This window comes from Vidua macroura, chromosome 4 (assembly GCF_024509145.1).
Source record: "Vidua macroura isolate BioBank_ID:100142 chromosome 4, ASM2450914v1, whole genome shotgun sequence".
In the NCBI taxonomy this organism is placed as follows: Eukaryota; Metazoa; Chordata; class Aves; order Passeriformes; family Viduidae; genus Vidua; species Vidua macroura.
The window spans coordinates 72138738-72155700 of NC_071574.1; the positions used below are offsets into that span (position 1 = coordinate 72138738).

The following is a 16963-nucleotide window of genomic DNA, read 5'->3' on the forward strand; positions in this document are numbered from 1 at the left end:
TGTGGAATTTGGGTGGAATTTTGCCACGGGAATTCCAGGATTTTGGGGGAAATTCATGGATTCAGATCCCATCCCCCATCCCGTGGAGTCGTGGATTTTCCTGGATCTGGAAAGGGCAGGAAAAAAAAATTCCCAGGCTCTGGAATTTCCATGGAAGCAGCGGGAAGAGCCCAAAAAAAAAAAAAAAAAAGCTGGATTTGGAAAAATATGGGAAAAAAACTCCAAGGTTTGAAGAAATTGAGGAAAAATCTCCAGGAAAATTCCAGAATTTGGAGAAATTTGGGAAGAAACATCAGGAAAGTTCCAGGAATTGGAGAAATTCAGGAAAAATCTCCAGGATTTGGAGAAATCCAGGAAAAATCTCCAGGAAAGTTCCAGGATTTAAGAAAAATCTGGGAAAAAAAATCCAGGATTTGGAGAAATCTGGGAAAAAATTCCAGGAAATTCCAGGATTTTGGAAAAATCTGGGAAAAAGCTCCAGGAAAGTTCCAGAACTTGGAGAAATTCAGGAAAAATCTCCAGGAAATTTCCAGGATTTAAGAAAATCTGGGAAAAAAAAATCCAGGATTTGGAGAAAAAAATTCCAGGAAAGTTCCAGAACTTGGAGAAAATTCTGGGGAAAAAAAGGAAATTTCTGGGAATTTGGGAAGAATCTGGGAAAAAACTCCAGGAAATGTCCAGGAATTGGAGAAATCCAGGAAAAAACTCCAGGATTTGGGAGAAATCCAGGAAAAAAACCTCCAGGAATTGGGAAAAAATCTGGGAAAAATCTCCAGGAAAATTCCAAGAATTGGAGAAATCTGGGAAAAACCTCCAGGATTTGAAGAAATCTGGGAAAAAAATCCAGGAAAATTCCAGGATTTGGGAGAAATCTGGGAAAAAAACTCCAGGATTTAGGAAAAATCTGGCAAAAAGCTCCAAAATTTGCAGAAATCTGGAAAAAAGCTCCAGGAAATTTCCAGGAATTGAAGAAATTTGGGAAAAACATCCAGGATTTGGTGAAATCTGGGGAAAATCTCCAGGAAAGTTCTGGGATTTTGGAAAATCCAGGAAAAAAACTCCAGGAAAATTCCAGGATTTTGGAAAAATCTGGGAAAAATCTCCAGGATTTGGAGAAATCTGGGAAAAAACTCCAGGAAAGTTCTGGGATTTGTGAAAATCCAGGAAAAAAACTCGAGGAAAGTTCCAGGAATTGAAGAAATTTGGGAAAAACCTCCAGGATTTGGAGAAATCTGGGAAAAAGCTCCAGGAAATTTCCAGGATTTGGAAAAATCTGGGAAAATTTCCTGCTCCTTTTCCAGCAGGAATTTCCTTTTTCCATGTTTTTTTTTTTTTTTTCTTTTTTTTTTTTGGGTCTCTCCCAGTTTTCCTCCTGGAAAATCCGCAGGGAAAAGGAGCAGGAATTCAGGGAAATTTGGGAAAAATCCCTCCCAGCTTTAAATCTTTGCGTTCCAGCTGGAGGAAGAGGGAAAAAAAAAAAAAAAAACGGGATAAAAACAAATCCCAGGGAATTCCCAGGGAATGGAGGATTTGGGATTCCCGGGAAAGGAGCTTTGGAATGTTGGGAATAATTCCAGGTTTTTCCCAAATCCAAGGGAAATAAAAGATTTTATTTGGATGTTGTAGAAAAGGAGGAGCTGCCAGAGGTTCTGTGGGATTTTGGGAACGGAATTCCCGAATTTTAGGGGGGATTTTGGGAAGGTGGGATGGAATTCCACGGGATGGGCGGGGTTTGGGTCATTCCCAAGGCAAAGCAGCGCGGAATTCCAGGGAATCCCGTTTTTCCAGGGATTCCCAGGAGGGTGGGAAATTCTGGGAATTGAGGGTGGAAAATTTTGGGGAAAAAAGGTGGAAAATCCCGGGAAATGAGGGTGGGAAATCCTGGAAAAGTCTTGGGGAAAAAAGATGGAAAATCCTGGGAAAGAGGGGAGGAAAATCCCGGGAAATGAGGGTGGGAAATCTTGGGGAAAGAAGGGTGGAAAAATCTGGGAATCAAGGGTGGAAAATCCTGGGAAAAATGGTGGAAAATCCCTGGAGAGGAGATCAGAAATTTTGGGAAATGAGGGTGGGAATTTCTGGGAATTGAGGTTGGGAAATCCTGGAAAAGATGCAGGAAAATCTTGGGGAAAAAGGGTGGGAAATCCTTGGAAATTAAGGTGGGAAATCCCGGGAAAGGAGGGTGGGAAATGCTGGGAATTGATGGTGGGAAATCCCGGGAAAGGAGGCAGGAAATTCCTGGGAAATGAGAGTGGAAATTCTTGGGAAATGAGAGAAGAAAATCCCAGGAAATGAGGGCGGGAAATCCCAGGAAAGGAGGCAGGAAAATCCTGGGAATGGAAGGTGGAAAATCCTGGGAAAGGAGGGCGGAAAATCTTGGGAATGGAGGATGGGAAATCCTGGGAATATCCTGAGAATGGAGGTCGGGAAATCCTGGGAAAAGAGGTCGGAAAATCCTGGAAAAGTCTTGGGGAAAAAAAGGGAGGAGAATTCCAGGAAAGGAGGATGGGAAATCTTGGGAATTGCTGGTGGGAAATCCCAGGAAAGGAGATCAGAAATTTTGGGAAATTAGGGTGGGAAATTCTGGGAATTGAGGGTGGGAAATCCTGGAAAAGATGCAGGGAAATCTTGGGGAAAAAAAGGGTGGGAAATCCTTGGAAATGAGGGTGGAAAATCCTGGAAAAATCTTGGGAAAAGAGGGGAGGAAAATCCCGGGAAAGGAGGGTGGGAAATGCTGGGAATTGATGGTGGGAAATCCCGGGAAAGGAGGCAGGAAATTCCTGGGAAATGAGGGTGGAAATTCTTGGGAAATGAGAGAAGAAAATCCCAGGAAATGAGGGCGGGAAATCCCAGGAAAGGAGGATGGGAAATCCTGGGAATTTGAGGGTGGAAAATCCTGGGAAAGGAGGGCGGAAAATCTTGGGAATGGAGGATGGGAAATCCTGGGAAAGAGGGTGGAAAATCTCAGGGGAAAAGGGCGAAAGACCCTGGGAACTGAGGGTGGGAAAATCCCGGGAAAACGAAGGTGGAAAATCCCGGGAAAGGAGGGCGGGAATTCCCAGGAAAGGAGGGCGGGAATTCCCGGGAAGTGGCGTTCCCTAGGCGTTGTCCCCGCTGTCCCCAGCCCAGCGGGGACGGGGACGCGTCCTGGGGAGGCCACCGAGGCCCCGCGGGCGGAAGGGGACCTTGGCCAGGTCCTGCTCCTGCTCCGTGTCCTTTTCCGTGTCCTTTTCCATGTCCTTTTCCGTGTCCTTTTCCGTGTGCTTTTCCGTGTCCTTGTCCCGGTCGCGGTTTCCTGGGAAAAGCCGTGGTGGGGACAGTGAGGGGACAGGAGGTGGCAGCTGCCGGTGTCACCTCCGCGCCCTCCCTTGGGGACATTCCCAGCTCCGTACCCGCGGCCGGCTCCGTCCCAGCTCCGTCACTCCCCTGTGCTCCTGTGGAATTCCTCGTGGGATCGGCGCCCGTGGGATTGGTGCCCATGGAATTTCTCATGGAATTGTCTATGGAATGGTTCCCCATGGAATTGGTGCTCATGGAATTGGTGCCCATGGAATTTCTCATGGAATTTTCTATGGAATTGGTGCCCATGGAATGGTTCCCCATGGAATTGGTGCCCACGGATTTGGTGCCCCTGGAATTCCCCATGGAATTGGTGCCCATGGAATGGTTCCCCATGGAATTCCCCATGGATTGGTTTCCCATGGAATTGGTGCCCTTGGATTTGGTGCTCATGTAATTCCCCATGGAATTGGTGCCCTTGGAATCGGTGCCCACGGAATTTCCCATGGAACTGGTGCCCATGGAATGGTTCCCCATGGAATTGGTGCCCAGGAAATTGGTGCCCATGGATTTGGTGCCTGTGGATTTGGTGCCCATGGATTTCATGCCCATGGAATTCCCCATGGAATTGGTGCCCTTGGAATGGTTCCTCATGGATTTGGTGCCCGTGGATTTGGTGCCCATGGAATTTGTGCCCATGGAATTTCCCATGGAATTGGTGCCCTTGGAATGGTTACCCGTGGAATTGGTGCTCATGGAATTCCTCACTGAATTGGTGCCCTTGGAATTCTCCATGGAATTGGTGCCCTTGGAATGGTTCCCCATGGAATCGGTGCCCGTGGATTTGGTGCTCATGGAATTCCCCATGGAATTCCCCATGGAATTGGTGCCCTTGGAATTGGTGCCCATGGAATTTCCCATGGAATTCCCCATGGAATCCCCCGTGGAATCCCCCGTGGAAGCGTCCAGGGCCCGGCGCCGCCGCTCCAGGATGGATCCCAGCTCCAGGACGGATCCCAGCTGCTGATCCCGGCTCTTCCGGCTGCGCCTCCGGCTCGGCCTCCGCAGGGCACCCTGGGACAGCCGGGGTCACCACGGGGACAGCGAGGGGACACCAAAGGGGACACCAGAGGGGACAGTGTGGGGACACCGAGGGGACAGCAGGGGGGCACCAAGGGGACACCAGACGGGCAACATGGGGACAAGAAGAGGACACCAAAGGGGACATCAAGGGACACCATGGGGATACCAAGGGGACACTGCAGGGACAGCATGGGGACACCAAGAGGACACTAAGGGCACATCAAGGGGACATCACTGGGACACCAAAGGGGACATCAAGGGGACAGTGCAGGGACACCGAGGGGACACTAAGGGGACATCAAGGGGGACACCAAGGGGGACACCACAGGGGCAACATGGGGACATCAAGGGACACCATGGGGACACCAAGGGGACATCATGAGGACACCATGGGGACACAAAGGAGACACTGCAGGGACAGCATGGGGACACCAAGGGGACACCAAGGGGACATCATTAGGACACCACAGGGGCAACATGGGGACAACAAGAGGACACCAAAGGGGACATCAAGGGACACCAAGGAGACATCATGAGGACACCATGAGGACACAAAGGGGACACCATAGGGACATCAAGGGGACACCACGGGGACAGTGTGGGGACACCGAGGGGACACCGAGGGGACAGCGCTGCCCACCAGGATGCCCTGCAGCTCCAGCGCCGCGCTGCGCCTCTTGCTGGCCCTGGAGTCCTGCCGGGAAATCAGGAATGGCTCAATCCCGGGAATTCCTGAGCCCCGGAATTCCTGAGCCCCGGGACGCCGGCGCTGCCAGCCCGTTGTCCCCGTTGTCACCTGGCACGGGGGTGGCCGGGCCCTGGCCGGCCGCAGGACGATCCCGCTGCGGATCCGCTCCAGCATCTCCTGCACGGCCCGGGCCCGGATGTCCTCGGTCCCCGGGTCACCTGCCAGGGTGGCACCGCTGTCACCTCCCCGTGCTGGGGACAGGGCTGGGGACACACTGAGGGTGGAGCTGTCACCTCCCCCCATGCCACTCTGGGGACACTCCCCATGTCCCCACCTTGGTGACACTTTGAGAACATTCCCAATGTCTCCCCCTCCCCGGTGACACTTTGAGGACATTCCCCATGTCCCCCCCCCAAGTGGCACTTTGAGGACACTCCTGATGTCCCCACCCCCCTGTCCTGGTGGCATTTTGAGGACAGTCCCGATGTCCCCCCCCAGTGACACTTTGGGGACGTTCCCGATGTCCCCAACCCCCTGTCCCGGTGACACTTTGGGGCCATTCCCGATGTCCCCACCCCCCTGTCCTGGTGGCACTTTGGGGCCATTCCCGATGTCCCCACGCCCCTGTCCTGGTGGCACTTTGAGGACACTCCTGATGTCCCCACCCCCCCTGTCCTGGTGACACTTTGGGGACACTCCCCATATCCCCCCACAAGTGGCACTTTGAGGACACTCCCGATGTCCCCCCAGTGACACTTTGAGGACATTCCCGATGTCCCCACCCCCCTGTCCCGGTGGCACTTTGGGGACATTCCCGATGTCCCCACCCCTCAGGACTCACTCTGCTCCCGGTTTTTTCCGCGCCTTCCTCTGCCGGAGGGCGGCCAGGGGGCTGCGGGGGGGACAGGAGGTGACACCGGAGGGGACAGCAGGTGACGCCTCACATCTGTCACCCTGTCCCCTCCCCTCTGGGGGACAGTCAGGGTGGGGGGACAGCGGTTTTCCAGGAATATTCCGGAACGTTGGCGGGAGAAGCCGCCGGGATGTGTCACCTACTCGGCGGGGGACGGGCGGGTGGCAGCGGGCGGGTGGCAGCGGGTGGCGGCGGTGGCACCTCGGGGTGGCTCTGAGGTGGCGGCCGCTGTGCCAGCTGCTCCCGGAGGGATCCCACTGGAATGAGGCGGGGTTGGGATTGGGGATCCCTCTGGAACTTTCTGGAATTCCCCTGGAATGATCTGGAATCCCCCCCCCCCCCGGAATCATCTGGAATTCCCCTGGTATCCCCCTGGAATCCCTCCCAGAACCCTCTGGAATCCCCAGGAATTCCTCTGGAACTCTTTGGAATTTCCCCTGGAATTCTCTGGAATTTTCTGGAATCCCCCTGGAATTCTCTGGAATAATCCGGAATCCCCCCCCAGAAACCTCCCGGAATCCATCTGGAATTCCCCTGGAACCCCCCCCCCAGAACCCTCCGGAATCCTCTGGAATCCCCAGGAATTCCTCTGGAACTTTCTGGACCCCCCCCCCCACCCCCGAATCCTCTGGAATTTTCTAGAATCCTCTGGAATTATCCTGGAATCCTCTGGAATCCCCTGGAAACCCTCTGGAATAATCTGGAATTCCCCTGGAATCCTTCCTAGAATCCCTCCTAGAATATTCTTGAATCATCTGGAATTCTCCGTAATCCTGCTGGAATTCATCCGGGATCCCTCAGGAATTCTCCTGGAATCCTCTGGAATTCCTTGGAATCCGTCTGGAATGCTACTGGAATCCTCTAAAATCCCCCTGGATTTTTTTTTAACCCCCCCGGAATCCCCTGGAACTCTCTGGAATCCCTCTGGAATTTTCTGGAATCCCCCTGGAATCCTTCGAAATCCTCTGAAATCTCTCTGGAATCCTTTGAAATTTGTCTGGAATCCCTCTGGAATTCTCTGGAATCCCTCTGGAATCCTCTAAAATCCCCCTGGAATCCCCGTGGGATTTTTTTTTAATTCCCCTGGAACCCTCTGGAATTCCATGTGGAAATTCCCACCTTCCTTCTCCAGCCCTTCCAGCCTCTCCCTCAGCTCCTCCTTCTCCTGCCGCGCCTCCTCCAGCGCTTCCCGCGCCCGCTGCAGCTCCTCCCGCTCCTGCTCCAGCTCCTTCTCCTGCGGGATGCGGGAATTCCGGGATCTGGGAAAACCCCAAGGACGGCAACGCTCCCCGACCCGAAAATGGGGAATTTGGGGAAAAACTACTGGAGGGTTTTGGGAAAAATCTCCCCGCGCTGTGGGATGAGGATGCATCAACACCTTGGGAAATCCATGGAGGGAAATCCATGGTGGGAATTCCATGGTGGGAATTCCATGGATGGAAGTCCAGGGATGGAAATCATGGATGGAAATCCATGGTGAGAAATCCATGGAGGGAAATCATGGAGGGAAATCCCTGGTGGGAAATCCATGGAAGGGAATCCACAGAGGGAAATCCATGAAGGAAAATCCATGGAAGGGAATCCACAGAGGGAAATCCATGAAGGAAAATCCATGGAGGGAAATCCCTGGATGGAAAGCCACAGTAGGAAATCTGTGGATGGAAATTCATGGATGGAAATCATGGAGAGAAATCCATGGAGGGAAATCATGGAGGGAAATCCATGGAGAGAAATCCATGGATGGAAATCCCTGGTGGGAAATCCATGATGGGAAATCCATGCATGGAAATCATGGATGGAAGTCTATGGAGGAAAATCATGGATGGAAATCCATGGTGAGAAATCCATGGACGGGAATCCATGGATGGAAATCCATGAAGGAAAATCCATGGAAGGAAATCCATGGAGGGAAATCCCTGGATGGAAATCCACAGTGGGAAATCCATGGAGGGAAGTCCACCGAGGTAAATCCATGGAGAGAAATCCGTGGGTGGAAATCCATGGAGGAAAATCATGGATGGAAATCCATGGTGAGAAATCTGTGGATGAAAATCCATGGATGGAAATCCATGGAGGGAAATCCATGGAGGGAATTCCAGGGATGGAAGTCCATGGATGGAAATCCATGGTGAGAAATCTGTGGAGGGAAATTCATGGTGGGAAATCCATGAAGGAAAATCCATGGATGGAAATCCACGGTGGGAAATCCATGGAGGGAAATCCATGGAATAGCAGCGCTCCATGGAAAAATGGGAATGGAGGGGTGTGTCCTGGAGCCGCTGTCCCCTCCCCACGATGTCCCCAAGTTTGGGGACAGTCCCTCACTCGCTGGCGCCGTTCCTGCCGCGCCTCCTCCAGCTCCCGGCTGAGTTTTTGCAGTTCCTGGAGCGCTTCCAGGATTTGGGAATCGGGCGCGGCGCTCCTCAGCAGGATGGAGCTCTGGCGCTTCGCCTCCTTCTGCTGGACCAGCATCTGGGAGCGCGGGTGTCACCTCGGTGTCACCTCGGTGTCACCCTCTGGAGGGGCTGGCCGTGAATCCCACCCGGCTCCATCCCGGAAAACGGCAGCGGGAGAATGCTGGGATCACCCCATTCCCTTGGGATCACCCCATTCCCTCGGGATCACCCCATTCCCATGGGATGGGTGCCAGGGGTGCTGGCACACCCCATTGCCACCTCTGTGCCACCCCCAGCGGTGTCCCCAACCCCTCGGTGTCACCTTCTAGAGGGGCTGGTGGCTCCATCCCGGAAAACCGCAGTGGGAGAATTCTGGGATCACCCCATTCCCTTGGGATCACCCCATTCCCTTGGGATCACCCCATTCCCATGGGATGGGTGCCAGGGGTGCCGGCACACCCCGCTGTCACCTCCGTGCCACCCCCAGCGGTGTCCCCAACCCCTCGGTGTCACCTTGGTGTCACCTTCTAGAGGGGCTGGTGGCTCCATCCCGGAAAACCGCAGCGGGAGAATTCTGGGATCACCCCATTCCCTTGGGATCACCTCATTCCCTTGGGATGGGTGCCAGAAGTGCTGGCACACCCCGCTGTCACCTCCGTGCCACCCCCAGCCGTGTCCCCAAGGCCCTGGTGGCACCTGGTGGGCGAAGGCCTCGGCGTGGCAGCGCAGGTCCTGCTCCAGCTCCAGCTGCTCCAGGGCCTGGCAGTAATCCTGGGTGACAATCTGGGACACTGCGGGGACAGCGGGGTGGCACCGGGGACAGGGCGGGGAAAAAGGGGAGGGAAAAGGTTTGGGAAATGGGAGGGGAAAGGGCGGGAAAAAAGGTGGGAAAAAAGGTGGGAAATGGGGGGAAAATGGTCGGAAAAGAGTAGGAAAAGGGGTGGGAAAATGGTGGGGAAAATGGAAGAAAAGGATGGAAAAGATTTGGGAAATGGGAGGGAAAAGGGCGGGAAAAAAGGTGGGAAAAAAGGTGGGAAGTGGGGAGAAAAGGGTTGGAAAAGTGGAGGAAAAGGGAGGAGGAAAAGGTGGGAAAGGGGGGAATGAGGGGTGGGAAAAAGAGTGGGAAAAGGGGGAAATGGGGGTGGGAAATGGGGGGAAAAAGGGGCAGGAAAAAGGGTGGGAAAGGGGCGGGAAAAAAGGTGGGAAATAGGGGAAGAAAAGGCAGGAAAAGAGGGGAAAAAGGGTGGGAAAGAGAGAAAAAGGGGGGGAAATGGTGGGAAATGGGGGAAATGAGGGGTGAGAAGGGGGAAAGGGGTGGGAAAGGTTTTGGAAATGGGAAAAGGGTGGGAGGAAAAGGTGGGAAAGAAGGGAAATGAGGGGTGGGAAAAGAGTGAGGAAATGGGGGTGGAAAATGGTGGGAAAAGGGGTGGAAAAGGGGTGGGAAAGGGGCGGGAAAAAGGGTGGGAAAATGGAAGAAAAGGATGGAAAAGATTTGGTAAATGGGAGGGGAAAGGGTGGGAAAGGGACAGGAAAAATGTGGGAAATGGGGGAGGAAAAAATGGGGAAAAGGGGAAATGAGGGGTGAGAAATGGGGGAAAAGGGGTGGGAAAAGGGGGAATGAGGGGTGGGAAATGGGGAAAAACCGGGGCAGGGGGAAAGGGCAGAAAAAAGGTGGAAAATGCAGGAGGGAAAAGGAGGAAAGTGGATGAAGAAGGTGGGAAAGGTTTGAGAAAGGGGAGGGAAAAGGGTGGGAAATGAAAGGGAAATGAGGGAAATCTGGGGAAAGGGTGGGAAAGGAGGGGAAAAATGATGGGGAAATGGGGGAAAACGGGTGGGAAATTGGGTGGAAAAGGGGGGGGGGTGGGAAAAGGGAGGGAAGAAAGGTGGGAAAAAGGGAGGAAAAGGGGGAAAAAGGGGGGAAAAAGAGGGGAAAAAAGGGGAGGAAAAAGGGGGGAAAAGGGTGAAAAGGGGGGAAAAAGAGGGGAAAAAAAGAGGGAAAAAGGGGGGAAAAGGGGGAATGAGGGTGATGCCACCACGGGCACTGGGGCACGGCCACCTGCCCTGGGTGGGGACAGCCACGGGCAGCTGCCAGCCGTTGGTTTGGGGTGGCACCGGTGGCACCGGTGGCACCGGGAGGGGACACGGGGACGCTGCTGACCTCTCTTGAAGGACCTCAGTGCCCTCTGGCTGGCGGCCAGGGCCGCCCGCAGGCGCTGCTGCTCCTCCCGCTCCAGCTCCAGCTGTGCCCGGAAAATCCGGGAGAAATTTGGGAAAAAAATCAGTGAGAAATCTGTGAGAAATCCGCAAAAAATCGGGGGAAAAATCAGTGAAAAATCCGCGGGAAATCTGCAAAACATCAGCGAAAAATCAGTGAGAAATCTGGGAGAAATCGGCAAAAAATCTGGGAGAAAATCAGTGAGAAATCTGTGAAATATCTGGGAAAAAATCAGTGAAAAATCCGCAAAAAATCTGCAAAACATCCATGAAAAATCGGTGAGAAATCAGTGAGAAGTCTGCGAAAAATCTGGGAGAAAATCAGTGAAAAATGCGTGGAAAATCTGGGAAAAAATCAGTGAAAAATCCGCAGGAAATCTGCAAAACATCCGCAAAAAATCAGTGAAAAATCCACGGGAAATTTGCAAAACATCAGCGAAAAATCTGGGAGAAAATCTGGGAGAAACCTGCAAAAAATCTGGGAGAAAATCAGTGAAAAATCCGTAAAAGACCCGGGAAAAAATCAGTGAAAAATCCACGGAAATCTGCAAAACATCCGTGAAAAATCAGTGAGAAATCCGGGAGAAATCCGCAAAAAATCTGGGAGAAAATCAGTGAGAAATCTGTGAAAAATCTGGGAAAAGATCAGTGAAAAATCCGTGGAAAATCTGGGAGAAAATCAGTGAAAAATCCGTGGAAAATACACAAAACATCAGCGAAAAATCAGTGAGAAATCAGTGGAAATCTGCAAAACATCTGTGAAAAATCAGTGAGAAATCTGGGAGAAATCCGCAAAAAATCTGGGAGAAAATCAGTGAGAAATCCGTGAAATATCTGTGAAAAAATCAGTGAAAAATCAGCGGGAAATCTGCAAAACATCCGTGAAAAATCAGTGAGAAATCCGAGAGAAATATGGGGAAAATCTGGGACACATCCACAGAAAAATATGTGAAAAATTTGTGAAAAATCCGCAAAAAATCAGGGAGAAATCTGGGAGAAAATCCGGGAGAAAATTCGTGAAAAATCCGAGAAAAAAACCCGTGAAAATCTGCGAAAAAACATGAAAAATCTGTGAAAAATTTGCGAATAATCCAGGAGAAAATCTGGGAGAAATTAGAAAAAATCCAGGAGAAAGCCACGAAAAATCTATGACAAATCCGAGAAAAATCCGAGAAAAAAACCCGTGAAAATCTATGAAGAAAATGTGAAAAATCTGTGAAAAATTTGCGAATAATCCAGGAGAACATCCGGGAGAAATTTGTGAAAAATTAGTGAAAAATCCAGGAGAAAATCTGTGGCAAATCCACGAAAAGTTCATTAAAAATCTGTGAAAAATCAGTGAAAAATCTGGGAGCAATCCAGGAGAAATAAAGGAGAAAATCGGGGAAAAATCCATGAAAAATCCGTGAAAAATCTGTGGAAAATCCCAGAGAAATCTGGGAGAAAATCTGTGAAAAATCTGCTAAAAATCCACAAAAAATCCACGAAAAATCCACGAAAAATCCGCGAAAAATCCGCGAAAAATCCGCGAAAAATCTGCAAAAAATCCCACCCTGAGCCCTGGGACATCGGTGGGGGCTTCATCCCAAAAATCCCGAAATGGGAATCCCAAATTTGGGAAAAATCCCCGAATGGGAAAGGGGGTTCGGGCCGGTTTTGGGGTACCTGGGCGTGCAGGTGCTGCAGCTGCACCTGGAGGTGCCGGTGCTGTTCCAGGAGCTGGGAGAGATTTTCCTGTGGAGCTGGGAGAAAAGAGGGAATGAGGGGTGGGAAAATGGGAAAATGGGGAAAATGGGGAAAAGGGGGAAAAGGGAGGAAAATGGGAAAAAAGGGAAGAAGGGGAAGAGGGGAAAAGGGGGGAAAACGGGAAAAAAAGGGGGAAAAGGGGAGGGAAAAGGGGGAAAAAAGGGAAAAAAGGGGGGGAAAGAGGGAAAAAGGGAAAAGGGGGAAAGGGGGGAAAAGGGGGAAAAGGGGGGAAAGGGGAAAAGTGGAAAAAGGGGGGAAAGGGGGAAAAAGGGAAAAGGGGGGAAAAGGGGGAAAAGGGGGGAAAAGGGAAAAAGGGGGGAAAAGTGGAACAAGGGGAAAAAAGGGGGGAAAGGGGAAAAGGGAAAAAGGGAAAGAGGTGGAAATGAAGAGTGGGAAAGGGGGAGAAAAAAGGTGGGAAATGGGTGGGGAGAAGGATGGGAAAAGGGGATTTGAGGGGTGGGAATGGGGGAAAGGAAAAAAGGGGAAAAGGGGGAAAGGGGGTAAAAGGAGAAAAAGGGGGAAAAGGGAGGAAAATGGGAAAAAAGGGAAGAAGGGGAAGAGGGGATAAGGGAAAAAGTGGAAAGGGGGAAAAGGGGAAAAGGGGGAAAAGTGGAAAAAGGGGAAAAGGGGAAAAAAAGGGGGGAAGGGGGAAAAGGGGGAAACGAGGGGTGGGAAAGAGGAGGATAAAAGGTGAGAATGGGGGGAAAATAGGAGTGGGAAAGGGGGAGAAAAAAGGTGGGAAAAGGTTGGGAAAGGGGGAATTGAGGGGTGGGAAAAAAAGGGGAGGAAAAGAGTGGGAAAGGGGGAATTGAGGGGTGGGAAAAGGGAGGGAAAAGGTGGCAAAGGGGGAAAAAAGGGATGGGAAAGGGCAGCGCAGCCCTCCCGGAGCTGGGCCCCGCCCCGGTGACCCCATCCCAGCTGTGTCCCCCATATCCCGGCTGGAATCTGCCCCTGCTGTGGGATCCAGCGGGAAGGAGGTGTGACAGCGGGGTGACCCCCCAAACACCCCCCAGGGATCATCCCAGCGGTGGGGTCAGGGAATTTGGGGTGTCCCCACGAGGCCCCCAGAGAGCCGGAAGTGGCACCTTGGGAAAAGAGGATGGGAAAGGGGAAGCGCGAGCGGTTCTGGCGACCGCGGTTGGATTTCGGTGTCGCTTTCGCTCGGTTTGACCCAAAACGGGGCTCGGGAACGGCCCCAAAGCTCGGCGTGGGGACAGCCCGGGATTTGGGGACACGGGGAGGGGAGAGCGGGGCAGGGATGGGGGGGTTGGGACTGGATGGGATGGGATTGGGATTGGGATTGGGATTGGGTGGGATGGGATGGGATTGAGATTGCAGTTGGGATTGGGGTGGGGTGGGATGGAATTGGAATTGGAATTGGAATTGGAATTGGAATTGGAATTGGAATTGGAATTGGGATTGAGTTGGGATAGAATTGGAATTGGAATTGGAACTGGAATTGGAATTGGAATTGGAATTGGGATTGGAATTGGAATTGGAATTGGAACTGGAATTGGGATTGGAATTGGAATTGGGATTGGGATTGGAATTGGGATTGGGATGAGGTGGGATGGAATTGGAATTGGAATTGGAATTGGAATTGGAATTGGAAATGGGATTGGGATGAGGTGGGATGGAATTGGTACTGGGATTGGGTGGGATGAATGGGATGGGATTGGGATTGCAGTTGGGATTGGGATTGGGGTGGGATGGAATTGGAATTGGGATTGGAATTGGGATTGGAATTGGGTTGGGATAGAATTGGAATTGGAATTGGAATTGGAATTGGAATTGGAATTGGAATTGGAATTGGAATTGGAACTGGAATTGAGATTGGGTTGGGTTGGGATGGAATTGGGATTGGGTGGGAGGGATGGGATGGGATTGGGATTTGGACTGGGATTGGGATTGGATGGGGTGGAATTGGGATGATTTGGGATGAGATGAAATTGGAATGAAATGGGGTGGGATAAAACAAGATGGGGATGGGATGGGATGGGATGGGATGGGATGGAATTGGGATGGGACAGGGTGGGATGGAATTGGGATGGGATGGAACTGGGATGGGATGGGATGGGATGGGATGGGATGGGACACCTCAGGCTCACCTGGGAGCTGGGCAGGGGCGGGTGCCTCCTCCAGGGCCACCCCTGTGGGTGTCACCTCCCCTGGGGCCACCTCGGGGGTCATCACAGCTGTCACCTCCCCTGGGGTCCCCTCGGGCGTCCCGGCCAGGCTGATCCTCTCCAGCTGCGCCTTCTCCTGCTCCACCAGAATCCCAGAATCCCAGAATCCCAGAACTGGGGTTCCCCCCGCGCCCCGCAAGCCGGGTGTGCCCCGAGGGTGCCCCAGCACCTTTGTCCCCACGAAGGGACAATTTTGGGGACCCGTCCCCACCCCCACCTGGGCGCTGAAGGCCTGGGCTCGCTGCCGGCACCGCTGCTCCAGCTCCACCTCGGTGTCCAGCGCCGCCAGCTCGGCCAGCAGCGCCTGCGACGCTGCCGGTGACGCCGGCGGTGACATCGGGGGGTCAGGGGCCACCGGCGCGTCCTGCCCGTGGCCCCCCGCGCCCAGAGCCCGGCCAGGGCAGCCGGGAGTGGGGCTGGCACCGCGCCAGGGTGGGGATTTAACCCAGAGCCTGTGGGGGGCCTGGGAGGTGCCGGGGACATTGGGGACACTGGGAAGGGACACTGGGATGGGACACCGGGATGGGACACTGGGGTGGGACACCGGGATGGGACACTGGGGTGGGACACCGGGATGGGACACTGGGAAGGGACACCGCGATGGGACACCAGCGTGGGACACCGGGGTGGGACACCCTGATGGGACACTGGGGTGGGACACTGGGGTGGGACACTGGGGTGGGACACTGGTATGGGACACCAGGATGGGACACCGGGATGGGGCACCGGGATGGGGCACCGGGATGGGACACTGGGAAGGGACACCGCGATGGGACACCGCGATGGGACACCAGCGTGGGACACCGGGGTGGGACACCGGGATGGGACACCAGGATGGGACACCGGGATAGGGCACTGGGATGAGACACCGGGATGGGACACCGGGATGGGACACCGGGGTGGGACACCGGGATGGGACACCGGGGTGGGACACCGGGATGGGACACCAGGATGGGACACCGCGATGGGACACCAGCGTGGGACACCAGGATGGGACACCGGGATGGGGCACCGGGATGAGACACCGGGATGGGACACCGTGAAGGGACAGGGCTCACCTTGCTCCAGCTGGGCCAGCCGAGTCTCGGTGTCATCTGGCACTGGATCCAGGAGCAGGTGCTGTGGTGGGAAAAGCGGGAATGAGGCGCTGGGTTGGCACGGAATTCCGTTGGCATGGCATTCCGCTGGCATGGAGTTCCATCGGCACGGCCGTGGCAAATGTCACCGTGTTGGCACGGCGTGGCATTGTCGTGGCACAGAACGGCCTTGGGATGGAATTCCATTGGGATGGAATGGCCCTTGGGACGGAATTCCATTGGGAATGGCAGGACCTCGGGATGGAATTCCATTGGGATGGAATTCCACTGGGAATGGCATGCCCTTGGGATGGAAATCCATTGGGATTGGCCCTTGGGATGGAGTTCCATAGGGATGGAATTCCATTGGGATGAAATGGCCCTTGGGATGGAATTTCAATCCCAATTGAAATTCCCAATGGAATTCCATTGGGATGGGATGGCCCTTGGGATGGAGTTCCATAGGGATGGGACGGCCCTCGGGATAATGCCCTCGGGATGGAATTCCATTGGCACGGTGTTCCATTGGAACGGCGCTGTTTGGCACCAGCACCGCTTTGGCGCAGAATTCCTTTGGCACGGCATTCCACCGGTGTGCAATTCCATCGGCACCGGCAGGGTATTCCCTTGGCATTCCATCGGCACCGCCAGGGTATTCCCTTGGCATTCCATCGGCACTGCCAGGGTATTCCCTTGGCATTCCATTGGAATTCTATCGGCGAGCCCTGAGCCACGTGGACACCCCCAGCGCCCGCGTCACCCCCGGAATCCGGACACGGGGCACCCCCCCCTCATCCCCCCGATTTATGGGATCAGGAAGGGGAAATCCAATGGAAAAGGGGCCGGAAGCGATACCTGTCCAGGGGCTGCCTCTTCATCCTCCTCCTCCTCCTCCTCGCTGCTCCCGGACTGCAGGATGGCTGCGGGGACCCAAGCCAGGACTGTGGGGACAGCGGGGGTGACAGTGGGGGACAGGACGGTCCCTGGCACCCCTGAGTGTCCCCTCTGGATGGGGGGGACACAGCCCTGGGGTCCCCGATGTGGGATTGGGGCCATCCCTTGTCCCCAGGGTCCCCAGCTCCCCCCGAGCCGTTCCCACAATCCCCGATCCAGTGAATCCCATCCCCTTTTCCCGGGACTGGACCCTTTCCCCAGCCAATCCCCGAATTCTGAGGAGGGAAAATTCCCCCCCTCCCCCAGACCCAATTTGGTTTCACTCCCTCCAACCCCAAATCCCAGCCCCCGAACCCCACTGGTGACGCCCCCCAAAAATCCCCCACGAGGTTCCCCCTTACCCGCCAGGTGTCCCCCGACTCCGTCCCCAGCCCAGGCCATGCCCGGGGCCCCCCAAACCCCCGAGATTTGGGGGTGCCTCCCTCTCCCCG

At 53.9% G+C, this 16963-nt stretch overlaps 1 protein-coding gene across 1 annotated transcript; it reads right to left on the minus strand.

Annotated features, from left to right (window-relative positions):
* Window positions 1-3095: 3095 nt before the first annotated feature.
* Window positions 3096-16913, minus strand: LOC128806858 (shootin-1-like). Its single transcript, XM_053976691.1, has 16 exons — window positions 16874-16913; window positions 16434-16519; window positions 15561-15621; window positions 14720-14814; window positions 14425-14578; window positions 12236-12312; window positions 10515-10596; window positions 9053-9147; window positions 8286-8432; window positions 7080-7194; window positions 6100-6217; window positions 5889-6013; window positions 5156-5265; window positions 5000-5053; window positions 3390-4350; window positions 3096-3292 (listed from the first exon to the last, which is right to left on the minus strand). The coding sequence occupies exons 1-16, from the start codon at window positions 16911-16913 to the stop codon at window positions 3096-3098; spliced, it is 2517 nt and encodes an 838-aa protein (XP_053832666.1).
* Window positions 16914-16963: the final 50 nt, after the last annotated feature.